General features: G+C 37.5%; 1 protein-coding gene across 1 annotated transcript in view; it reads right to left on the bottom strand.

Annotated features, from left to right (window-relative positions):
* LOC104500309 (STE20/SPS1-related proline-alanine-rich protein kinase-like) overlaps nucleotides 1-25,905 on the bottom strand; it is a gene marked incomplete at its 5' end in the record, with an annotated part of 39,113 nt that extends 13,208 nt beyond the window's left edge. Inside the window, 4 exons of the mRNA XM_010143932.1 lie at nucleotides 4,621-4,689; nucleotides 6,608-6,660; nucleotides 23,653-23,720; nucleotides 25,783-25,905. Coding sequence (XP_010142234.1) covers nucleotides 4,621-4,689; nucleotides 6,608-6,660; nucleotides 23,653-23,720; nucleotides 25,783-25,905 — 313 coding nt within the window. The remainder of the gene's footprint in view (nucleotides 1-4,620; nucleotides 4,690-6,607; nucleotides 6,661-23,652; nucleotides 23,721-25,782) is intronic.
* Between the last annotated feature and the right edge of the window lie 1,134 nt (nucleotides 25,906-27,039).

Genomic DNA, 27,039 nt, shown 5'->3' with positions numbered 1-27,039 from the left:
GGAATAAATTCCCTCCAAGATTACAAAAATCAGTACATCTCAAAACTTTACTGATTAAGTGACAAACCTATGCTGCCTTCAAACTGTAGTGCTATCCAAGTCACCTACCCATAGAAACGTTACTGTTCTAGGAGGACATAAATTAGTGCAGTATATTTTCTACTCATATAGGACTATCCTGTTTTCTGATTTCAGTAAGATGACAAACCAGAAATAGCGGAACAAAAGGCATCATTTCATTCAGTGTCAAAGATGATTAATTTAACAAGACAGCAAAGTAAATTAGGTATAAGCAAATACAGAGCAAAACCAAGGAAAGAAAAAGGATATTCACTGTGTAACTCCGCAGCTTTTCTGTGAATTGCACCATGACTTAAAAAGTTGTTATAGATGGTACGCTAACAAATTAGGCTTCTGCTTTTTCTTCTTTCCATTTTAGTATGGAAAATTTCTTCAGCATCAGGACACATTACTGTAAGACAGTCAGGTGTTCCAATTTCAAATGCTCTAATACTGTGATTAACTGGGAAACATACATGTTACTTACTGTTTCAAATTCCTTGAAATAACGTCATTCTGCATGCAGTCAGATACGCGTTCTCTGCATTCATAGACAAATAACCTACTCATGGCCATTACGTTTTTTTTTTTTTATTCTGGATGCCAATTTAAGCCCTATCTACTTACCACAATAACTCCAACAAATAAAAGGCTATTCCATTTCATGCCCCACCCTGCCCCCAATCTAATAAACCCAAAACCTTTAATCAAACTATTATGGTATCTATTGTATTGTATTAGAAGAATTCTAAGAAAATATTCAAGATGTTTGATGAAGAAGCTTGCTACTTCCAAAATCTTAACTCATTTCAAAGCTTGAACTATTGGGTTTTCAGCTGGCTCTTCTAAGCACATTAGGTGTTTCAGCACGAAGCTGTCACAGCCTAAAAGCTGTTCCTCTGGTTCCTAAGTGGATATCTGAGTCTGGCTCCATTACAAAAGACAGATATCCATTTACCAGTAGTTAATGACTGGTGTATTTGAAAGTGAAGGTACTTCTTCCATGATGCTCAAGGTATTTGCAAACACTTTTTGACAAAAATACTAGAAATAAAGGTACATTAATAGAGTGAAGGGATACCGCACATTTCTTGATGGCATGGATATCAAGGCTTTTATTTAAGCAGTACTTAGGAAGAGAAGTATTTTTTTATATGTATACTGCTATTTAATAACTGTAAACACACCTTCCAGTTTTGAAACTTAAGCAAGGCCTCTAGAAGATTAACCACAGCCTAAGGCTTTGCTGAAATTATACACACATTGTATACACCAGTGCAGGAGGATTGCAACTGTGATTTTCAACAGAACAGACTGTGATAGGATTTGAGTTTCCTTTATGGTATCAAAAATATAATAAAGCATTACTAGAGAATATTTACAAGCTAATATACACATATTGCATATATACAGAGACATTTCATCTCAAAATGTATTTTGAAAATATTCCAGATCTTTCATATGATTTAACATAGCTATTTCAATATTGCATAAAACTACCTCATCAGCTAGATACCAGTGCCTACACATAAGCTCCAGACTCATTCCCCTCTGCAAATCCAAACTTTAGTCTGCTTTAAAGACAATTCTCTGCACTGATTCCCTTCATGTAGGGATGTCCTGTGAAACAACGCTACTGTCAGTAAGAACACAAACCAGACAGTAGTAGCCAGAACTGAACAGGCAAGATGGGATTTTTGCTTCTCTGCAGAAAAGGTAACTGAACTTATTGCCTATCAGAATGGAAATCTTCCTAGGAAGACTGTGTTAAGTGAAGCAAATCCAGCAGGACTCAAAAGGTGAATTGTGTTGATGCTTAGCAGCAAATACATTTCAGCTGGCCCCCACTAACAGCTGCAGCTCACAAATGCCATGGCCGTACTTCCTACAACAGCTTTTGCTGCTCCTATTCAAGTGCCCTTTCAGCTGTTATGCCAACAAATAGTTCAGTTCAACATAAGAACAGGTATTTTCACCTTTCTCCTTTCCCCTCCCCCCCCCGCCCCGACCTCTGTAAGTTCCAACATCCATCAGAAGATACTACAGGAACAACTTTTATGAGATTATCTCAGAACTTTGTTTCCATTCATGTTATAGAGGCTGAATTTCTGCATGCTTCAGCTGAAAAGTGAAAGGTAATTTATCAGATGCTTTCAATCTGGAAGGCTAATGGAATCAGGTCTTCTGGTGAAGCAGGTTAACCAAGCTCTTCTGTACTATTCCTCTCTTTCTATATAGTAAGATTTTTAAACCTTTTATTTGGAGTAAACAAGGTGGCAAATTCATCTTACACAGAAAAATACTTTTGTCAGCAGATTTACATCTTCAGCACCATCTGCTGTCTTACATGACCTATTGATTTAAACTAAGGGATTGAATTATTTCCTAAGACTGCATTGCTACAGTGAAATTCTGAAACTTGCAATAATCTGCTTGCATGCAAGTTGTTTTATTCCATATCCATACATTTAGCTAGATTTCCCCAAAGCAAATCACAAGTATATTCTAACTAAAGTCCAACTTTATTATATTTTTAATTAAAAGTAAAACCACATTGCAGTTCAGTAAAAAACAAAGTCTAAAGTAGTTTTCTAGGAAGATAACAATGTCCAAACATATTTGAAAACTTCAACAACTTCACAGGGGAAGTAGGCACAAGTGAAAATTATAGTTAAAAGTCATGCAAGAATTTGTGCCTGTGGAACTTGAGGTAAGTTACCACATCACAGGAAAATGAACATATAAACGGGTTATAATTAATGAAATTAAAATTGAAAGCTTTCATTATATACAAGAAATTTAATTTCCTTACTTATTTTAATACCAGGAAAAAAAAGATAAACCGAACGGGAAGGACCATCACCATAGCGCTAAAAATTGAAGTCTGATGCACCTCAAAGCAGAAACTAAGCAGGGAAATAAACTTTTATTATTAACCAGACAGTGGCTCTAACCCAGCCTGCTAGGGAAAACCTTCCTTATTAAAATATTTGTGCTTCCCATCACTAAAGCCACGAGTGAGATCTATTTTCATTTGCCTTTCCCCCATCACTCCCCTTGAAAGGTGTTAACAAATCCCACTTACGATGCCATTTCTACAGAAGTACCAGCACTAGAAGAAAACTTCGCAGCAAAGGGAAAAGGGGAAGAGCAAAGAAGGGAAAAGAGATCTTGCTGGGTCCCAGCAGGCCTGTCACTGCAGCATCCAGGCAGCCCTGACTCTGATCTGCTGACAGCAGAAAGTGCCAGCTGACTGCCCAGACAGGTGGGATAGCCAACAGATAACAATTTTCTTCTCTTATCCAGAAAAATATTAATTATTATTTTAAAATTATGTATGGTATACATAATTTTACATAATTCATTATGACAATGAAAATTCTAACAAAATCACAATCAGCAGTATAGTAACGACGTTTTTCATACTGGGTGTTTAAAAAGCAATGAACCAAGGACAAGCTACCCCTCTCTCCTGAACTCTTACAGTGACAGAGCAGTAGAATTGACTTTAAGAGTGCCTGCTATCTTGTACCATGTATGAACTTCCCCTAAATACTTTTTCTTTAGAAATTCAAATAAGAGCACACATAGCACTTTTGTTTCTTAAATCAGCTAGAATCGACCTGTACTCTGAACAAGCAAAAACTACTGGCTTCTCTCTGAAAAACCAGCTACCCTACAAATTCACTAAGAACGTATTTCGATAATCTTCCAGGCAAGTCACATCAACTTACGTATCGTGAAACACCCTCCATATCATTGAGGAGTTTGGTAATCATATCTGAACCAGTTGCTATAAACTTCTTTGACCGCAACACAAAGACTGATTTTCTAGTATTCCTAGATTCAGTTCTCACACATTTAGCATCCAATAAATCTACTAATCCACCTCTGATTTTGGTAACTATGTATCTACTGGTCTTGAGCAATCAAAAGAAAAGCATGAACTGCAGGGAAATAAGCACTTTCAAATCAATCTTTGCCAGGCACTGAATTGCATTTAAAAAAAACCAAAAAAATCACATTAGAAAATTACTAAGGCACAGAATAGAAAAATAGAGATGTGTCTTCTCTCTCAAGCAGCCAGAAAATATTTTTCATTATCTTTTTTTTTTTTTTTACCATAGAAATAGTATCTTTAGGTGCAATTTCCATAGATCCTGAACTCTGGCTTCCTTCTACTTCCGTGAACCCAAGCAGGATATTTACTAATTTCAGAGCTGCCAAAGCACACTTTGCAAAATCCTACCAAAAAAATCAATTTATTGTTAAATAAAAAAATGAAAGTTAGCACAAAAACGATCAATCATCAAATTGTAAATAATCCTTCAGGAGATATATATCAATATCGTCCCTCTCAAACCACTAAAGAGTTATGACTTCCAAAGGCCATCCTTGGACTGGTATCAAAACTAGCTTGTTGATTGAACTACGCATACATGAAAGCAGAATTAGAACAAAAAGGATTTTGTGAAAACCAGCATTAGAGAAAACATTTTTCACATCCATTTAACACAAACTTGTCACAAGAGCATAATTGCAAACAAAAATGTAATTTACCTATAACTACATCATGGCCATCAACCAGGCCTGCCGAGAACAGCTCCTGAGAAACGCCATCTGCTGTGTCTGTCCAAAAGGTGAAATGAATAAGTATCAGAGCCCACAAAAACAACAAGAAGTATCAGACATCCACTGCAATTCAACAAAAATACATTTTAGTTCACAAACACCCATGGAGGCAAGCCTGAATTCAAAACTAACTTTAATTAGGAGGAAAAAAGATAATTATGTAACCAGCTTCTGCACAACAAATCGCATGAGGTGATGATGTGATTCATTGCAAACTCCCTACAGACCTTTCCTGGCCCTAAGCATTCCTCCTTTATTATCCAACTGCATACTTCTACACAATTTACAAGTTCAGTGTCTTCACAACCAAGAACATAAACTAGGTTTTGGTGTGGTTTTCGCTATTTTCTTTATGCCCTCCATTGTTCTGCATATCCCGATAGAGATGTGCTATATAGGCTTTCTTCTTTGTTACCAGTGGGACCTAGGAGTTACATGAAGAGATGCTGTTTTGAGCTTTAGGCTTAAAATAGCTTTTAAGTATGGTTTGAACTTTAGGCTTAATATAGCTTTTAAGTACTGTGACCCAGGAAATTCAAAGCTTTGGACTGATTTTCCATCAGTTCCTGTACCTGAGTGGGTTAATTCCTAAGTCCCTGTGACTAGTGCTTGCTCCTGGGTAAGGACTTTCGAAGGCTTAGAGGTGTGGAAGAGAAAAACCGCAAGAACAAGTCTAAATTTCAGCTAAGTCTCAACTGTAATATGGCCTTAACACCAAATTCCTGCATGGAGCACACGCTTTGAGGCAGTTACACAAAGTTGCATCATTTTCTCAAGAAAAACACACAGGTGAAAAACAATATAGCTGATCTAGTTGCAGTTTCCGGAAAGCCCTGAATCTGAGAATCATAGCTGCCTTCCAGCTGCCTCAGCAACTGGCCACTAGGAAAGGTCCCTGGTATGTCCTATCATCAATTTTCTGAGCAAGTAAGAATTCTGAAATGGCTTATGTAACTGCTTAGAGAGTATTTCAGTAATTCTTTTGAACAGTGACTAAACCAGGATGCTCTGTGCCTAATAAAGTAGGAGACCTCTTTCGTCATTACCCATTGCCAAAATCAGTGAGAAATGCAGGTAGTCAAACAGAGTATATCCATGCACAGAACTACTGCAAATGAAAGACACTATGATTTACAGGAAAAGAGAAACATCTGCTAATCTGCATTCATTTTTTAGGTGGAAGCTCTTTGAAGGCTTTTCTAAATATAATGAATACTGACTTCTGAGAAATATGAAATGTGCTTATAGTTCAAAGTGTTGCTTTTAACAAGGATGATGATACCTTCTTACTCAACCTATCAGCCTCCTCTGCATTTTATTCCAGTAATACTTGGTTTTCTTCAAACAAAAGTAACTTCAGAAGTTCTTTCTACTCTTAGTGCTGGAAGCCAATACAACTATACAACCATGTAGGAGAGTTGGAAGTTTCAATGCCAGAATGTCTTTCTAGCAATGATACCAAAGAATTTGAAAAATGGTGTGTAATTCATACTGGTTAACAGAACTTCTATTACTACAAAAAGCAAAGAAACTCAAATATTACCACCATCACAACATACACTTTTATGGCTACTCTATTCTACTCCCTACAATGTTTTCCAAATGTGAAAATGGCAATTCCAAAGCTGTAAATATTGCTATGCAAGATCTTACATACTGCATAGATCATTTCAATAAGATACGAAATTGATAAAGCATACTATGGATTGAGTCTTCTAATATATACTACATATTCTGCGACCTTGCCACTAGAATTTACACACATTTGCTATTCTTGGTCAAGTGATATTCAATATAAAGCTCTGCACAGTAGGAAACATTCCAGAGAGGCAGTCTGTATTAACCGTAAGCAGTAAAAAATTTCTAAAATACCTTTTTGAGCAATAAGGGAATAATTCAATTGAAGGAGCCTTACCTCTGCCTGGAGTAAACTCAAACCGTATGTCATTAAGTTCTTTCCTGGAGTTCCTGAAAAACATTCAGTGTATACATTAAAATGTAATGAAGAACAGAAGAACTATTCAGATCCTACACGCAAAGAATACTCATGGCATTGACACCTGCATTTTTACAGTGTGAATTTCCTTAACTTGAAAAAACATTGCTCTCCCAAAGGAGAAGAGACTGAAGAGGCTTTCAGGGTTTGTTGAAAACTGAAGAGACTTCACCGTGTTTTCACGGCCGCATTGTGGGGAGAAAGATATGCTTAAGCTGAAAAATGCCTTCGGTAACCTAAAGGATAAAATTATGTCCTCTGATAAATATTGTCCTTTTCACCTTTAAAAGACACTCTGCCATTCTGACTCTACTAGTTAACATAGTCTGACTCATATGTATTACCCAAGAACAACAAAATACTCACTTGGACTTAAAGCTTCGTATCTGAGATCACATGTATACAGAGATGCTTGTTTAAGAGACAAAATATCTAGCAAACATTAAATGATGAAAAGCAGTGTTAGATGCACAGTGTTGATAAAACTGTTTTGAAATTACTAACTTCTTTCACTTACCAGCACTGCCTCAGCAGTGAGGTTCTATCCACACATAAAATAAGCAGCAGTGTGTGAAAGCCAAAGGTTTTTCTGCCTTCCGGTTTGCCACGAAGAGTGCTTTAACCAGTTCAGTGTATGACACAGTCATGAGGGACTTAATACCTATGTTAAAGAATTCCTTTACAGCTTCATACTGTGCTCTAAACCTCCATTCCTTGAACATTTCCAGCTTCACTTTTAGTTAATAATTTCTACCATCAATAAAACATTAGCCTCTTTGCAAAACAGAGTCCATCTCATTTTTGGAAATGGCAAACCAACTGAGCATAGGGATGAACTTAATTGCTGTAGCACAGTCTTTTTCCAATGAATAGCTCAATCCACTTGAAAAGCTAATAGCAACAGAATGTGTTTTGCAGCCCATTATTCTAGTCCTCAGCAAGGAAACTGTATGCAAGCTTGTATTTCAGCACACCGGGCTATGAAGTCTTGCTGTGGGAAAACTAAATCCAATAAGCAGGCATACTCGGCTGTGACAAGCTGTCATCACTTTCTAAATACTTATAAAACTATTACACAGTCAAAAACCAGCAACATGCAGTAACACAAAAACCAAAGTCACTGGCAACACAGACAAAAGCAAGATAGCAAACCCTGAAAAGTAAGTATGCCATGAGCAGTGCTTAAAATGAAAAATAACCCATTTACCAAATATATTGAATGCTTCAAAGCTGAAGGAGTTTCAGGTTCCCAAAATTCTACTCTAAATAAAGAACTGTGGAAGTTTAAGATCACTAATACAAAGCTGCAGATAATGCAGCTAGCCAGGCACAGGTTTACGAGGCTCATTTAATTCTGCTGTCTAAATCTGCTGCCATTATATGGAATATTGCACTGTCCATTTTTATTCAACAGAAAATTAGTATGAATCTTATTTTTTCCCCCCCATGCTAGAAAAACCTAGATGCTGTTGTTTAAAATAACTGATAAAAAAAAAAAATCAACCGATGATCCATCTGAGCTCCCTTTTGACAATCCACTTCCCTTTGCTGAAATTTATTCTAATAAGCTTGTTAAAACTACCTTTTTAAAAAAAAATAGAAACTAGGTGCATTAGGCTCTCAGATTATATCTTTCCACAGACCTCCCCATAAGTAGAACATCCACCATACAAAAAGGCACTAAGTAATGATGAATTCTCATGAAAATTACTAGCTTTCTAACAGACTGATACAGCTACGTGAAAGACCAGCTGCTCCCGATACACTCTCCTCGAACAGGATGCAAATGGGGAATATTTTACTTTGTCTCCAAATTGCAGAATGCTCCAAATAGAAAGTTAATGACTCAAATCTCTTTACTGCAGTGAAGGTGAAAATCCAAGGAAGGCTGATATGTATTCAACCATCCAACTTTTCTATGTGGAATTTTTACACTCTGAACTATTTTGAACTTACAGCACTGCTGCTTTCTCTGTAATGGTACACTACTGTTCAGGAAAGCAAAACAAAGGAAGTTTGGCAAGATTAATTTGCTAGAAGCCTGTAAGTGCTTTTGCATTACCTTCCAGTCATTTATTGAGTTCCATAAATTATTTATTCCATTTTACATTACACCAAATGGAAAGCGCCCTCGAGATCTCCTCTAAAAGCTGCTCATCCTCTCCTCCAGTTTTCAGACACTTCTCTGGTAGCGTCACTGTACTGTTACTGCAAATTAGTTTGCTACTTCCCTTGACACACTTTGGTGACAACTGTTTGGATTTGTTGATTTATTTGTAGGCAGAGTTTCCAAGCAGCGTTTCCTTTGTTCCACTGGAGTTCTTTTTAGTTACATCCATTATACTCGTACTATGCAGCAGCACACACAGACTTTATTTCTGCTAAATAGAAATAGGAGTTGAAGAAAGGCACTTTGTACCTTTGTGGTTAATAATATTATCTTCTTCTTAACTTCTTAATGGTCCCTAGTTTCTCTAAGGCATTTGTGAAAAAGTTATTTCTATTTTAAAATGTTGCCGTTTCTTATAATATCTTTTATTTGCTTCTTGCTCTGTGCTATTACAGACTAATATCCCTTGATTATTGGATCAAACCAACACATCTCTTCTAAAAAGTAATAAATTTTAAATATTTTTGTGCATTTTAGGATACTGCAGTTCATTACTTGCCTGCAAGCTGCTTTTCATTATGCAGTCCCTCCGACGGGAGGAGTTGCACAGAACTGCTCTGAATAAGGATGGCAGCAAAGCACGCCATGCTAAGATATTCTGGCAGTCATCTTTCTTGTGAAGTAATTTCAGAATTTAAAAGTTTACTATTTATGAAAGCATATTTTGCAAACCTCGATTATTATTTTGTTTTCATCAGGACCATGCGATGTGCACACTAAGATCGTTAGATCAGATTTTTAGGGAAAAGAAGCTTCTTCAAAGTAACAAAAAACCCATAGGTGCCATCTTCATCACTTAGGCCCCTGCCTATAAACTTGCACCATTCTGTCATTAGAATATGAAACAAAGATGATGTGTTTTGAAGGAAATTATTTGCAGAACAATGCTGATATTTAAAAAAATCAGGATTAGAGAATAAACAATTACGGAGCTGTTCAGATTTACATGGTTCTACTCAAAAAATCCTAAAATGGGAAAGAGATCTCAGGCATTTGAACTTAAAGACAAAGCCTTGCAAATAATTACTTACTGATAGCATAATTACTGCTATAGTCAATTAACTATGTTCCACATGCTTGGCGAAAGATCTACATTGTTGAATTAAACCAGGAAATCATGTTTGTGTAATGATGCAACTGTAAGTTGGAGACATTAACTGTCATTATTTCTTTTGTCCTTAAATGCAGAATGTCTATCATGTAAGTGAGACTCTAGAAAATAAGATGTCTTGAAATTAAACTTAAGGTCTAAATCATGCTGGTATAGTTTAAAACTGTGTATCAAGCAGCAGAGGTTTTTTTTTTTTTACTCCTATTTCTTTTCTTTCCCCACAAATTTATCCATCACTTCTTACACAGAGTTATCTGAAGTACCAGCTTCTATTTCCGACAAGCTTCAAGATCTTCCCTACAGCCCTTAAGGAAGATTCTGTATTCCTGGATGAGATGTAGCTTATCATAGTCATGTAACTGTATAGTCTTCCTTCCCAAAACAAAATCTCAAATAAGGTAAGCCAAAAGAAAGGTGTGTGCACGTGTGTAAGAACATGCATGTTTTGTCTCTGCATCGCTTGCTGGATTTTCAGACTTCAGCTACTCAATCATCACACATGGCTTATTTATAAAGACTGACACATGGAGCTGTTTGTCCAAGAAGGTAGGTGGTAACAGAACGGTAATCAACAAAGCTGATTTGTGAAACAGTACAGAGTACTGTTACGCCACATGGAAAAATGCATCGTTTATGACTTTTGATTAGTTACAACAGAAGCAAGAATCCCTGATTTTTTTTTCATTCTTTCAGATGGAGTTAGAAACCATAAATCACAGGCACTTCCCCATCACCCCCTGTTCCATTACGGTCATGTAGACAGCAAGCACAGTCTAGACTACACTACAGGCACTGCGGGCATCCGTGCTTTCAATCAATGATCACTTCTGCTGGCATTTCACAAATACATCCCCTTCCATAAAATTTTATTTATTTTCTTAATCGAAGGCTACTTTTTAATTCAACTGTTTAATCATCCATTCCCATCCCTCCAATGGAAAAAATCAATCCAAAATCTTAGTTCTCATCATCCCCATTCTTGTCCGCTTGCATATGTAAAAGTACATTGCTCTACACTGCTGCTATCCATCTTAGACCCTAAACAGTTCTTTTCTTTAGTATATCATTTTTCCATACTATGCTTATCCAGTCCTAACAGGGCATAGCAATATTCTCTGCTATTTCTATGGCCTGACAAGTGGAAGTAGCAAAAGACAGAGTTCTTAGTATTCTCTCTTATTAGCCCATTTTCTCACCAGTGAACCTATTTAACAGACTCCAATATACAAATGCTGCAGCTCTGGCCTGGGGCACTTTCTACCTTCTCTTTCAATTATTTTTCCCTATTTCTGCATGATTAAAATTAAATAGATATATTTTTATATATATGTGAAAAAAAGATATATAATATAGAGATTTATATAGACTACATATATGTGTCTTCCTTCTTCCATCCTCTTTTCCCTGAGCTCCAGTTGAACATGGAGGACACTATCAGTCAAGAAGTGAAAACATTTAAAAACAAAACAAAACAAAACACAAGAAAAAACCCCAGTGAAAAAACAAAAGCTGTGCTTTATGGTATGGTCAACAAAACAGAAGCTCAGCTCAGGCAAGGGTCCTTGGTTTGCCCATGTGCGGAGGTAGTTCAGAGGCCAGAGTGCCTGCAGTATTTGTTGCCTGGTAAAAGGGACACTCCCTGCATTTTCAGGGTCCGAACAGCATTGAGGATGGTCAAATTAACCAAATCATAAGCAATAAAGCATTCTTGGAACAAAGTCAGAAGAGCACTTACCACTTCCATCCACTTCTCAGATCATGACTAGTCATAACTCAGCAACAGAACTAATCTACACAATAGAAGAAAATCTCTATCAAGTGTGTCCTCCCTAAAAGTTCGGCTATGTCTAGTTTTGTCAAACCCTAACAAGTCTGGCTAGTGGAAGAGACAACAGCAGAACATGTATTCTTCTCTGGAACCAGAAATAAATTAGTCTTCAACTAAAACTGTAGTAACTTTACTATGAACGGTACCATAACACATGGTGCCACACGGCACCCTTTACCAGCCAGCCTTTCCACACTCCATACTTCTACAAGCTCTACTCCCACCAGAATAGAATTTTCCCCACCATCAGGGGCAGGCGACGCTGACCAAGTCTACGTCAGTGTGCTTTACCGAAAAACACACACTGAACATAAACATCATAGTTCTCACAACTGTACAAAATTTAGGTCTCACAGATGCTCCTTCCCTCCAGAATTTGAAACATATTGAAACTTCCACAGAAGCAAACTAAGTTACTATGGAATAAACTCGATGATCTTGAAGGTCTCTCCCAGCCAAATGATTCTGTGAAACAAGGCAGCATAGCTTAAGAAGCAAGGGCAAGCAGCAGAGTATTTGCACCGCATCACTATAGTCGCTGGTGTAATTAAAACCACAGAAGTATTTAAATGACTTGCTCATTTAGACTGCAGAGAAAGCAGTTCACATCAAAATGACATGGACCAGTAAGTGATGGGTAGGTTGTACATCCTAGAGCTGTATTCATCCAATTTTCATTCTGCATCACTGGGGCAAGAGCTTTGTGTGTACAATGCAAGAAATATAATTGGGAAAGCACAGAAGACTTGGGTTTGTAGGTTTTTTCAATAAATTTTGCTTACTTTTTTCCCCTACTATTCAAATGCTGGAGGGACAAACATCATTTGGACACACCAAATGCTATTCAAATTCAAAAGGTCATCTTCCTTCTCACAATAGCTTGTCACCCATTTCTCACTTTCACGTGCTTAAGGCAAGTTAAACATGGTTCCCTTTGTAACCTAGCTTTTATAGTATTAATTTATTTCACAAGTGTTGCATTTTTCAGTCAATGCCCTGTATTACACATAGAGAAAACTGGTCACAGTGGCAATGAAACAGATGGAGATGGCGTCACTCCATGAAACCAACTTTGAGTTTACTTTCTCAGTGGGCAATAGTTCACTGACGTTTTTTAGTTTAGAGCAGAATTTATTTTGTGGTAAGCTATAGATCCTTATTCAAGAAAAATCCTGATTAAGTGATGCAGTAGCTCTTTTTAAGAATTATCTATTAAATAGCCCTACTGAAGATATGTAGTTCCTGTTTCTAATCTCAGGTTTGATAAATTAAAACTTTGTTTCAGTTGTCTTTAGAGAACACAATTAACATACACAAAACAGTAAAATGCAGACCGGCACTTTACTCTCAGTGTTGCAGGAGTAGAATCTTTGAAAGCAAATTGGTCACAAATTTGAGGTTTGGCTTGGCATCCAAATCTTCTGTTCCTTTACTTTCCTTGCCTTGCAATTTTCTTATGCTTCAGCTGTGAGAATTTTTCCACTTAGCCAGGGCAGGGAAAGCAAGAACCCTCTCACAGGTCACTTCTCCCCTCCCCTCTTTTTTTTTTTTTTTTCTCCTTCTGAAGTCATGGTACCTTGCACACTGAAGAACCAAAGAAGTAATACGAGGAAGTCTGTTTCTTAAAGTAATTTTGTGAATTAGAACTTTAAAGCTCCCGTGGGATCCCATAAACACAACGGAAGAGAACATTTACTGTAAAGAAGGATTAGCCTCCTGAGGAATCACCTCATGTTTATACAAATCCCTCTTTCTCTAACACTTCCACATTCAATTGTCATTTACTGCTCAATATCCAGGCTCCTCAATTATACATTACCATACTATCAAGAGCAGATCACGTCTGTTCAGCATTGTGGAGAAAAATGGTTCTTCTCAATTTATTTTTAATTACTTCAGGTCAATTCTGGATTAAAAGCAAGGCCTCTTCTGTTAACTTTTGGTAGGAGCAAAATGGGTGGTTGAAGTCTGCCCTGATTCCAGATTGCCACCAAGTAGTACAGGACTAAAATCTCTCCATATTACTAAAATGTAGTTCTGAAATCTAAAGCTCTTTGAAGTCCATTAAAACTTTCCCATTTAGTTCAGTGGATCTGAAAAAACTCCATGGGTTTACAACTTATCACCCTCCATATACATTACTTGATAAAGGAAATATATTTAGCAAATGATGCTTCAGTTATAAGACTCAAAAGTTACATATACAAAACGCTGCCACTACCATTTAACCTTCACATGTTGTTAGGTAAAAAGCCAAACCCTGAAATATTGCAACACACTTGTTAATCACTATACTTCACGAGGTAGCAAAAACTACCAGTGGCAAAACAGCCAAACAATGCTTTCAAGACTGAAAAACAGCCAGCATTGCAATGAAAAGCTGACAGCTGGCTGTTAAGCGGTTGGAGTAAGACACCAGTTACCTGTTAAAATTTACCATCTGTACGCCATCTATCACACAGACAAGGCAAGTGTATATTACAAAAAGCAGCCACCAAGTAAACTGTTGTGGTCACAATTAGATCAGCTAAGAACACCGTCCACAGCTCCAGGGTAGCCCACAGCTCCTCCAGCAGTTCCAACAACAGTTGCAGCCATTACTGACCACGTTGCAGTTGCTTAAGACTTAGAAGAAATTAGAGTGCTTTCAATCTACTAAAAATGGATGGAATATGACTGTAAAACTAAGAAAATGCAAAAGTTGTCTGACAGAAGAAACATGGGAAAACTAGCTGACCCAGGCAAGTCTGCAAAACTCTTTATCATTTTAGAAGTGACATACGGACACTAAGTCCCTCCTCTCCATCCACTGGTTTACAGCTGCAAGTCTTCATTCCTTGACATAGAAGTGTTAGAACTAGAGACATTTTAGATAAATCTATAACTAAACATGCTTTTAAATAGGGTCTTCTCTCTTTCTGCAGCTGCTCCTGCCAGAATCTAAATCAAAGGAATAAGCCCTTCAATTTTTTTTCCTTGTTATATTCAATTCCAGCTAAGTCAAACAGCAAACTCTGGAACAAACAGTATTTTTTTTACCTTAATTATCATTGATCCATTTCTCTACATAGCCAGTGAAAAGCAGTATTCACTTGCATCATCTTTTTTGAGGCTGACACTTCCTACCTGCTCTCACATACCAGCAGGCCGAAACAACTTAGGCAAAGAGCTACCAGATTTGTTGCTGCAGAGAGGGCAATACTAATCACAGGTTTTTTCCCTAAAATTATTCCTGAATTAGCACAAAAGTTTGTTTCAAAGAAGTGATAAAGATTGACTTGGAAAAAGCATCAGTATTTTTAACAAGTACTTGAAATACAATGAAGGGTGGAACACCGTTATACTGAGAATGTATTAATATCACAAAAATGTCAATGCTTGGTTAAAACTGGAAGTGATCTAAAACCAACTTGTTCCTAAAAAGAACTAGAAGTACAGATGTACAATCATGTTCAAAAACAATCACCCTGAAGAATTCAGTGGGAGCATTTCAATAACAGAGAGGACCACTGCCACGCACATAATTTGATCACCTTGTGGAACATTACAGTGCATAGAGGTTATAGCTGCCTTTCTCGGATTTGCCAACAGTTTAACTTACTCCCTCTCAGTCCATCTCTGAAAGATCTCTGTATTTCTTGATACCAAACATTATTGATCAGTTCACAGTTTAAGGAAGTCAAACCTGTATCAGCTGCGTGACCAAAGCAATGCACCACCTGCCTGACTGATAAGAGGTACCAGAGCAACTAACAGATTAAACATACAAATGCTGATTTTGTATGCTTCTGCATGCCTGACGCACAAGAAGAGAGATACGTTATTCCTGTGACAAATTCTCTAAGCACAGAGTTGCAAAAATGGCCAAAATCCTTGAAGCAAAATTTCAGTTCTTTAAATCAGAAAATGTGGAAGGCAGATCATTGCTGGGAGGCTTGGGGTATTTTCAGAATAGAACTCTAGAAAAACTATTTCATTTCTGAAATCAAGACAAAAGACTTGCAGCAAGTTCTACAGTAAGGTGTAGTTTTTTTAATAGACATGCGTAAATTCCCAATACACAAAACAGGCTTTGAGGGAAGGCTCAGAGAAACCTTTTGCCTTATCCAAATCAAAGAACATTTTAAATACGTTGAATCGAAAACTTCCCGGATGTGTGCACCCTTTTAATGCCGCTGGCTCCGAGTTTTTCACTCCTGATTGTCTATCAGTACATTACCATCACAGCCAGAGGAGACTTGTAGGTAAACCAGAAAGACATCTGAGCTGCTATAAAACTATGGCAATCTACATACCATCCATCTAAAATTCATGAATCCCGACTAGCTTATTAAGAAGAGTGGAAAGCATGGCAAAGAGTCGAAGCCTTGTTTCAAAATCTTCAAAGGTTTTATCTAGTTTTCCTGCCATGGGACAAACTTCCTCAAAAGTAACTTTACAATGAATAGGCTTCACCTGCTCAAATGTTAAGTTCTTGTCCCACCTGTGTCCCAGTGCACCTCTTGTAGCCATTCACTGGCCTCACTACAGCAGCAATGACAGTGTTTTGTGGAGGGAAATAGGATTGATGAAATGAGGTCAGTTACAATTTTGCATTACCCTCAAAAATACGAGAAATCACAAACAAACCATCCAAAAGTTGACAGCTTTATACTGACCCAGCACAGTCTCAGAAACAGTCCTACCAGTGCAAAGAGGAAAGACAGAGAACCACAACACTAAGTGGGAACAAACAGCCAAAACAGACAAAATTATTTAAAATGGTTTCAAGCCTGCCACAAGTACTATGTCACCAAGTTCAGGGGCAACTCTAAAGCAGATGGATGAATATGAAACATCGTAGCCTCTCAAGGTAAATATGACATCTTTAAAACTTTAGAAAAATATCCTATTAGAATTAAATTCTGAATTACCAAAATGAAAACAATATTACAGTTGACTGCTAACATACATGGCATATTTTGGTTTCTTTGGGTTTTGTTCCTCCTATTTATCTTTTTTTTCGTAAACAATACAATAAAAGGTCAGAACGGAATAAAAAGCTCTAGTTACTTTTAAATTTCAGTACCAGCAACATCCCAAAATGCAATTACTGCATATTTTACAAGCACAACTGTGCAGGTTAAATGCCTAATTCCTTACCATCCAAGTATTTGACACATGAATCTTCTTGATAACCTAAATTTAATAAGCAGCAACAATATATTGATTCTTTGGCTCAAGAGTTATCAATTTTACATGCAGAAGTTGTTTTGATAAACAAACATACCAGTTTTCTATTAAAGAAGCGATGGTATAACAACTGCATAAAGGATTATTTAGGTCATAATTAAAATAATTTTTTAAATGTTTAATTTATTTTCAATAAAAACACAACAAGGCATAAAAGCATCCTTAAGTAGTTAATGAGAAACGCATAATTTAGCATTTTTAAAGAGCAAGCTTTGAAGGAAATAACAGAGGTACAAACAGAAAGCAGGATTAGAATCAATAGTTTAATCATGGCTTCCTCCTTACTGATTTCAGTCATGATTTAATCATGATTACACAGGTTATTTAAATGAAGTCTTCATGCTGTGAAAATAAAATTCAACTCAGTAACCATGTCCCCACACCTCTCTGATTCCCAAGGCAAAGACTTAGAGGTGACGGCAAAATAAATATGTAGGACAGTGCTCAATACTGTAATCACAGGTACATTTATTTCAAGAATCCTACAAACGGTTTTGTTTATGTTTGTTATTGGATCAATTCCCAGCCTACAGCAAAGTTCTGTTACTTTGCAGTTGTAAATCTACCACACAGCTGGGAGTTTGTCTGTGAATTTTGTCATTAAACACACTGGAGATCAGAAGCCATTCTAAAATACTAAAAATGATGAGAAATACCTATAATGGGTGAAGAACAGACATCAGCCCCACTTCTAACAAAAAAAAGAGACTGGAATGACAGAAGCTTTTAATATTCAAAAAAAGCTAGAAGAAAAGAAAAAACAACTGAGAACTCTTGTGTTATGGTACCGAGCCAATTATAAAATTCACTCTGCCTCTAGAGCAGATTTTGGGATTTGCTTGTTTACAGGGGGTTTTTTCCTCTCCTAAACATTTAATCCTCAAACTTAAATATTAACAGCATAAGAGTAGCTCTACTAGGTACTTCCAGCCAAGTACATTTTTACTGTAACTTTACATGTAATGAATTATGTAAGAAATGAGGTGAAAACAACAGGCCTACAGAGAAGCACTTGAAAATTATCACAAGTTTCAGCTCAGACTCATTGTCTACATTCTGGCACGCGGAGGAAGTCACATTTCACAGAAGTGCTAACAACTCTCCTGGGGTACGCAGCACAGGCAACTGCCTGCTACTAGCTACTCCTTGGACTTGTCGTTCTGAATTGCACTGTCTGTCAAGCTCCTCGGAAGATATATTCCTCAGAAGATATATTCCTCAGAAAGGACCAAATGACAAATAGTTTCAAAGTGTGATAAACCAGCTATATTAGCTGAAGAAGTATCTTTGTAAGAAATGCAGACATGCATATATGTTTATCTGCAAATAACGGATCAGAGTGCCATTACATACAATTCTGCCTTAGCATTTTCTTTAAATATTTTAAAATAAGATACACAGTAATATACAGAAGTGTCCCACTTGCCCATATCCCACCGAATCTAAAATTTCCATTTCCTTTTGTTCCTCCGCAGGCTTAATTCATCTAGTGCACAGAAACCATATTAAACTAGGTCCTGGAACATTCCAAATTACCATCAGTAAATTATCTACCTGTCACAGGAGCTAATTTAACCATCTTAGATTGCTTCAGATAATTTGTAATTCTTGTAATTAACCATTAACAAGTCTCCTAATTTAACATGAAATGTCTCTGTTATTAATCTAGTCAAACCCTCTCACAGTGACTCCTAAATCTGTAACTTAGTGGTTAGACTGGAAATTTCAAATTAAGGGTGGTAATTCCTCCCCACCCCCTTTCCCCAGTGGTGTGAACAGTCCCATCAGAGGACTAATCTCAGACAATTGCCTTAAACCTCTCTTTGCAGAGTTCCTGCCAGGGTCTGCTGCCAAGACCCACGGTGTGCACAGCCTCACACAAGAAAATCTGGATTACAGATTTCATTCCTCCTGACTCTCAAATTCCTCTTCCTCTGTGAGGCTGAGGATACAGAAGCATCAGCATTTCAACATAATGACTGCTCAGACAGTCTGGGTCATGGTTACACGCCACAGAAGAAGATCAAGCCACAACTGAGAAACAGTATTTTCTGTTCATTGCGAAATCCAAGCACAGTCCCTTAATTAAACTTGAGCTTTAAAATACTAATAGTCTGTATTAAGTATTTAATACTAGAGCCTTTCAAAAGCTTTGTGCGAAATTACCTAAAACACACTACTGCTGATGTCACTTCTGGGACAACATGCTCCAGGACACAACAGTGCAAAAGATAGACAATAAATTGTAAATTGCTGTCTCCAACTGAAGAAGCAGCTCTGACAGTAGAGGATATCTTTACAAGTTAGTCCCACTGAGAAAACTACTAAAACAAGAAGGTATTAAATACAAGTTAAGGTCAGAAAAATCAGATACTCAAGTTGGAAACAATCCAGACTAACAGAGTTAAATATCACCACTTGTATAAAGAGTGCCATGGGATTCTTTAAAGATTATTTCAGAATGTGAGTTGTGCTTCTCATCCACAACAAGGAAATTGCACTAAAAAGAGGCTGCTGTTAATTTGGCATTCACTGCTCAATTACTGAATGAGTCCACCCCTGCTCTGCTTGTGAAAAATAACAGCACCTGACCATCCAGTAAAAGAATTACTGAAATGCATTGATTCTTCTGCCACAATTTCTCCTTTGGAGAAGTAATTTTTAATTTTTATGGGTACTATTAAACTGGTTTGGAACATACTACTAAGAAAAAAATGCAAAATTGTCATCCTAAGTTTGATAGTGTTTGGTGTTGCATAGCCTCACTGTATAAGAGGAAAAAAGCCACAGGAGCACCTACTCTTTCCTCCACCCTCCTTCACCCCTCACTTCTGTTGAAGGTTGCCCATCTCCCTCTTCAAACCTTTTGGCCCACACACTCAAGCTTCATATTGTTTCTGCCCATCAGGCTCTAAACTGTTTGCATCAACTTCCAGTGCAAACCCTCTGCAACCAAGGCACTTCCCCAGCCAAAGGGTCAGCAGTACCGCAAGTGCCATCGCAGTTTTCTCTCCTCTATCCCTTCTCGCCTGAGGAAATGCCTCCTCCCATCAGATCCTGGCCAGCCTCCATCACACAGCGAGGGTTCCTTCCCATCTGAGATGTTCACCTTTTGATATGCCCTTACCCCATAGCCCCTCTCTGGGGAAGCAAAAGGAAAGCAATGAAGAGGTGAGACCTTCCTGAGCCTTCTTTTGATGTGTTGACTTCCCTCCCTTCTCATTCTCCCGATCAACCAGTTCATTACTCCTGTATTTTGCAAGTATTTACACTTTTATCCACATCAGTTCCCCTTTTTTTTCTTAAACAGTAATTCTCAGCTTCTAAAACCAGTATGTTCTGAACTCATAAAGCTACTGCAGTTTACATAATTTGATTGCCTCAAGTGAATTATTTTAAAAGAAAAAGCATCCAACATTTTGCATGATATACTGAGCTTTGAGTCTTCAAGCTTGGCATCTAATGTTTATAATGTTTATCTGAATATCAAACTATACTTTAGAAGCTATATAATAGTGGCAGATGAAGCACAGGAAATTGTTTCTATCTTCATGCTGTAGCTAACTTGCTCCTTAATAATACGGCTCACAACTTACGGTTCATTTTAACAAATCCCCCATAAAAATCCTCCTATGTGCTCAAGTCTCTATCAGCTATATGACTTAATGATCAATTCACCAAAAAACATCAACAGAGTAGTTTAAAATCTGCAGTGGAGGTGGATAAATGCAGAAATCCCTGTGAGGATATTAGCTGTTTACTACCTTACCATCCCAAGGGAATGTTGCATGACAGAAAGCAAGTCATCTACACTTTTTTTTTTCCTTTTGCTACAAATGGTAAAACTAATATTTTTACTTTCCAATGCTCAGAAAATGCTTACTCAATAAGTTAATTACAACAAAAGGAATCAATTAGGGGCCAGAGCACCTTCCTCCATGTACAGCTGCCCTAGATATACCCTCATTCACCCTGCAATGTTCTCAGCATAAGGACAGCTGCATACAGCAGGAGGTTCTTCCATAACCCAGGACTGACCGTGAGGAACTGAGGGCCCGCAGGTTTACATCCTATGATACAGGTAATGTAGCTTCTCACTTACAGTACCTGGTGTGGTACAAGCTTGTCAATACTTCACTGGAATGCCAGCCTCAAACCTACTCTGGCCTTTGTTTAGCAAAGTGGTGAGGTCCAAGACTTTTGGGGCTGGGGAATAAGACTCCTAACCCTATGCCCATAAAGTAGCACTACACTGTTACCACAGCTGCTATTTCTCCAGAGCTGCTTTTCTGAATTTCCTCACTGCAGCTAGACCTAGATCCAAAAATGCTGAACCCAGGAATCCTCTATGCTTGGGTGTAACCACGCACTGCATGGCCAGGAACTATTACTGTGGCTACAGCAAGGTCAAAGATGAAAAGTTTTTAACAGAATATACTGACAGATACTTGACACTGACAAACAAATGGGTTGAGAAAACACCCCACAGGTAAGGTACTTTGCTAAACACAACATACAGAGCAGCTAGCCAGTGGCTGCCTTGAATTTCTGCATAACTTCCATAAACAGAATAACTCTTGCCTTTAAAGTAGCAAATATAAAGAAATGCTTAAGTACTAACTCTGTACCTACACCACTGGGCAGTATAGGGAGCTTCTAGCCCTCATTCTGATAAGGAAAAGAGTGCTGCTTGGTATACGTTGCGCTCCTATATTCTCCCCAACCATCCGCACGCACACATTAAGTGCTAGCTCTGACCTGACTCATGCTTAGGTTTCCATCAGAAGGAAACCCAGACACGCAGTGCAAAGACGCATAACTTCACCCACCTCTTACCACTGGGGCAGGACACAGCCAGAGTTTGCATGGGGCGAAGAGTCCACACCACAGAGCATTCTCCCCTCAAAAGTCAGCCAGCTTTAATTAACAAAATTCACTCTGGAAACTTATGCATCAGATTTGTGATTTTTTCCAAGACACCACCGGTGTTCCCAGGCACCAGAGCATATCTGCCTTTAAAGACTATTTTGTTTTGTTTAGAGGAAACTTTTTGATTCCTAAAATTGAAATTATTGCTTCTTCTCTCTCTACCAATAACCATTTAAACCTTCATAATCGTAACACATTCGTCTAGTTACTTCAGATTTGCTTTTAGGGAGGGTAGGGGAAGAAATTTTCTCACCCATGAATAAAGAGGATCCCTAACAAGAACCGAAGTTCATGCAAATAAGAGTTTGGAAACTCAAGCCTCCTGGGATCAATCTCCTTCACTTCTGGCTTAAGAGCTGCAGAAAACTGAAAGCATAATCCCTGACATTTCACTGTATTTACAAGACTAAAATGTTTGCCCTGCGGACACGCCAACACTGCAAGTAATAGGGTAGAAGCTAATCACTCTAAGTTTCATCGTAATTAAAAAACACCCAAACCAGCTTACTAGTACATCCACATAGCATTATAAATTGGTCTCCTTTGTGAATTATTTCATCCACCTGTCTGTCAGCAGAGAGATGAAAAAGAGTATTGACAGCGTAACTGGGCAGTTATGTAAATTGGACAACTAAACAGTTTCCAAATAATCTCAAAGTCTTTTCTCTCCCAACAATAAAATTTATTACTCTTGCCTTCAGTAAACAACCTTTGGCAGCCATGCAATTTTTTGCAGCTGTCACGATAAAAGTAGTCAAAGAGAAGAGAATAGATTTGGGAACTTGGCATTCGTTCTACATAGGTTTTTTTATCTGATTACTAACAGGTTTTGATGTTACTGTTTTAAAGCTACTTGTTATGCACAAATCTGCTATTTATTTCTAACATACTGGGTGCAATTTTGTAAATATTTCTCTATTTGACTTTATCTATCTATCTGTTAGCAGAAAAAAGCCGTAACATTTAACTTTTCCCCGTATCAACACTTAAGGGTTTACAATCTCTCATAGACATCTCGTCAATACAAACTGGATGTAAAAAAGTTTTAAAGTGGCACTAAGTTTTTTAACTAAGTTAGCAATTCAAGCAAAATGGCTGTGAACACATGAAGCTGTCAAAGCTTCCTATGAAAAAACACTTTTATCCAAGAACTAGACCACAGAGTTAAACAATTCAAATCTTAGTTATAAACTGCTTTCAATTAAAGGTAATCTCAGTAATTTTAACTATGTAGAAATTTAAGCTGGACAACATATTTGTATCTATTTTCTAAACGATCTGTCACTTCTCCACAGTGGCTGATCAAACTTTCCAGTGAAAAATGTTTTGAGTAGGCAACTTGTAATACAGCTACAGTTTATTTCTGTTAGAGGCTGACTGCTGAAGTGTGAAAGAAATTCATTAAAAATCTCTAACTGCGATCCTGCATTGCAAGGAAAAAAAGAAAGAAAATACTTAATGAAGGGTACACTTAGCCCGAAGCCACATTCATACTCTGCTTTTCATTTTACACTATTTCAGTAAGCAATTAAAAGACAGCAATTAGTCACAGAAACACTACTCATACTGGTCATATCGGGAGATTAAAGAGGTTAACACTTACTTTATGTTAATATTATGAAAGCAATGAAGGAGATCAAGAATAATAAAGCCAACTAAAAAGGAATGCTAAAACAAACAGAAAAATCTCTTACCTTAATCTTAAGACAAGATTCACTGCACATGGAACTTCACTATATTCATCACCAACAGCAGGCTGAGACTATTAAAGAAAAGAGCAAAGTGTCTTATAAAGGATGCCAAAGGGAAAAAAAATATCCCCAAATACTTGCCATGCTAACAGTTTGAAGATAGCACAGAATATTTTACACATCCTAACTCTCAAAAACGTTTTAAACACTTTCCGTAACACAGTCTAAAATATAGCTGATACCAGTAAAACTGCTATATCGCAATTACAAGAGATACAAATGATAAGGCCTGCATTAAAGCACTGAGCCTAAGAACTTTTAATCCACCTTGCATCAAAGCTCCAATAGCCTATTAAATAATATACGCATGGTGAGAATACCAAGCTGCTACTTACACTGTTTTTGTGTAACAGTTTTGGTAGTTAAGGAAGTCTTGCATTTAACCACCTGCAAAGAGCTAGCAGCATATCAAACTAGAGAATCACAACTTGGAGAATGTCTTTCACAGAGAAAAATCAGGAATATGGATATCTTTCACACCATCATTTCTTCCTCACACTATGATACCCTCCCTAGTCTCAACGAACATTTATATGAAGTCTCAAGAAAAGTGTATCCTACATACAGAGTACCTTAGGGTCCTCCATCCTACTATGAATTCATTCTCGAGTTGGGATATTGTCACCACTCACAGGAGCCTGTTCGAAGGTTAAAGGCTTGCATCACAAGTCTCATTTGATTTTTTCCAACAGTTTTCCACATTAAATTTACTTTAAGAAAAAACCTGCTACACGAGTTCTATATTTTATTATCTGTGTATTTTACACAAAAGTTAATGAATATTTGGAAAATTATTTCATTACTAAAAGGGGAGTAGATTTTTTTTTTTACTTCAATTACGTTCCTTCCATTTATATAAACTACTATTACTTCTGCATCTTCAAAAGAACTGTTACGTCAGTGTATAGGAATGCGTAGCCCAAAGACCAACAGGCACACACCAACAGTGACAAGCTAGTTCAGTCCCAAGTCATTTTCTGGAGCATTTAGCAAAACAAAAATCAACAGAAAACTTCAAGCAGAGTCAGTTTTCTCCTTCATAAACTAAACAACCCATAATAAAAGAGTCACCTTCAAAACTGAGTCCCAAACTGCAGAACCCTCAATTTCTAAGATAGAAAAAGACTGGTAAAAGTCTTTTTTTTTTTTTTTGTACTCAGCTTATAGTCATCTCAGATGCTGAAGTGCTACAGAAATGAAAAGACTGGGTCCTCACAGGAGCTAACAGGACCAAACCTAGCAGGAAGCTGCTAGTCTTTTAGAAGATTTCTATGACACCAATGACAATCTGCAGGTGAAGTGGCAAGGGTCACCCACCCAAGGAACAGACATTTTAAAAAGAGCACTTTGGCTGTAAGCCATTAATTCTATTAAGGATTTATTTATAGCAGCGATGCTTCCCACACTCTCAGCACAGGGCCGTGAAACTCAATATGGTATTTTATTCCTCTGAATCAAGCTACTATGCCACAGTACTGAGCTATTTTACTGTATATGCAATGAAGCATTTTAATTGTAAGTGGCATGTCATGATACAAATCCTAAGAATGAAAAATTATTTGGAGATCATCCGGCTACTCCAAAATGGCCATCATTACTCTGACAAAAAGACAGCAATAGTGTGATCCAGTTATGAAGATTCATTAAAAACAGCCAAATTACCTATCTTAACCAATTCTCCTGGGTGTGAACATAACATGAATTTCAATTTCCTATCCATTTTATCCACTGCATGCTCAAGTTAATTGTTAAAGGCTCAACAGCATACAGCTCTATCCTCACAACTACTCTCCATACAAGGCTGCAGAACAATACTCCCACCTCAATTTACATTTTCAACAACAGAAATGAAAAAGAAATCCCTTCACTTAAACACTGGGAAGAAAAAAATATATGATAAAGACATATTTACCTCTGTGTTCTCCCCGTCTTTTACTCTTCGTGACTGGAAAACAAATGCAGTGGGATATGAGCTATGCAGCTTTATGCACTGAAGATCCAGAACTACTAACAATAAGCATTAAGACAGAATATTTCACAAAGTGTAAAAGTCTTGGCCCAAACAGAAGTTACCTTTTCCTGAGAAACAGCAGCTTTGCCTTCCTCACTTTTCTCATCCATTTCATCGTCGCTCCATTCCCAGTCCCCGTCTTCTGTCTTATGCAGGTGACCACTGGAACCCGGTACTCGTCTGACCTACCAAAATATTAAGTGTCCACCATTACAGAGACATATTTAGTGTTTATGGGTGTTCTGGTTAATCAGCAATTCTTCGTTATTTTTATTCTATATGCATTCACTAGTTTGCTGGAGGAGTCACCGGCATACTGGAATAATACCTGACATCAAGGGTCATCCTTAAGCCAGTGGGAACAACTAAGCTATGCACAACTCATATAGGCTAATGGGGTTTGGATGTGTTTTACAACTCCTTGGGAACAAGCTCAAGTAGATGACACCTGTTTACTATGAACTAACCACTGAAATGAAAGGAAACTACTCAAGGAAGCAGATGGTATACAGACAAGGCTGTCCTTGGGACATAAGTCTTTAAAACTTTAATTGAAGCTTTAAAATGTGTAAAGGCATTAAGGATACTTTAGAAATAAAATTATTCTTCTTAAAAAACAAACAAAACCAAAAATACCCTGTTTGCAGACTGAGAAGGTAGCCAGGCACGCACCGCACCAAACTAGTTGGGCAAACTCCTGTAGATCAAACAGTCGAACAAGGCTTAACACGAGCACCCATCAGTTAAGTTTGAAAATCAAATACTCTTCTGATGCCACTTTACCGTTTTCCAGAGCCTGACAACACACCTGTTTTCCCCCAGACCATGTTTATCGTACTTGAGCAAAACAAAAGGACATCCAGCAATTCTTCCCATCCCTTGGTATGCATTTATGAGACCCATGAGACAGCCAGAAGCAAGCACAAGTGATTAGAATCACTTCCTCTATTATTTCACATTAAAGAACAAATACACAGTTCCCACTGCACAACTTCAAATGCACGTACGGGTAAACTCCCCAGCACTACAAATGTGTAAAGCTTAAAGCATATAATTTTGAATTATAAAAAGGAAAGAAGTTATTAAAAAACCCACCTATACAATGGCAAGAGAATGAAAGGAACAGCGTTAAGTGTTCACAGCACACAGAAAAGAGAACTAATTTGGCATAAAAGCAGTTTCAGGCCAAGAAAAACTGCTGGAGAAGACATCTAATAAAAATAACATTTAAATAATTATGAGCTGGACAGTCTCCATACTCGGTTTGCCAGTATCCAGAGCAACACACAACAGCCTGGTTCAGCTCTGGTTTCACAGGT

This window comes from Buceros rhinoceros, unplaced genomic scaffold (genome assembly GCF_000710305.1).
Source record: "Buceros rhinoceros silvestris isolate BGI_N320 unplaced genomic scaffold, ASM71030v1 scaffold44269, whole genome shotgun sequence".
Classification (NCBI taxonomy): Eukaryota; Metazoa; Chordata; class Aves; order Bucerotiformes; family Bucerotidae; genus Buceros; species Buceros rhinoceros.
The sequence above is the reverse complement of the archived record's forward strand: the minus strand, read 5'-3'. Positions and strand labels throughout refer to the sequence as shown.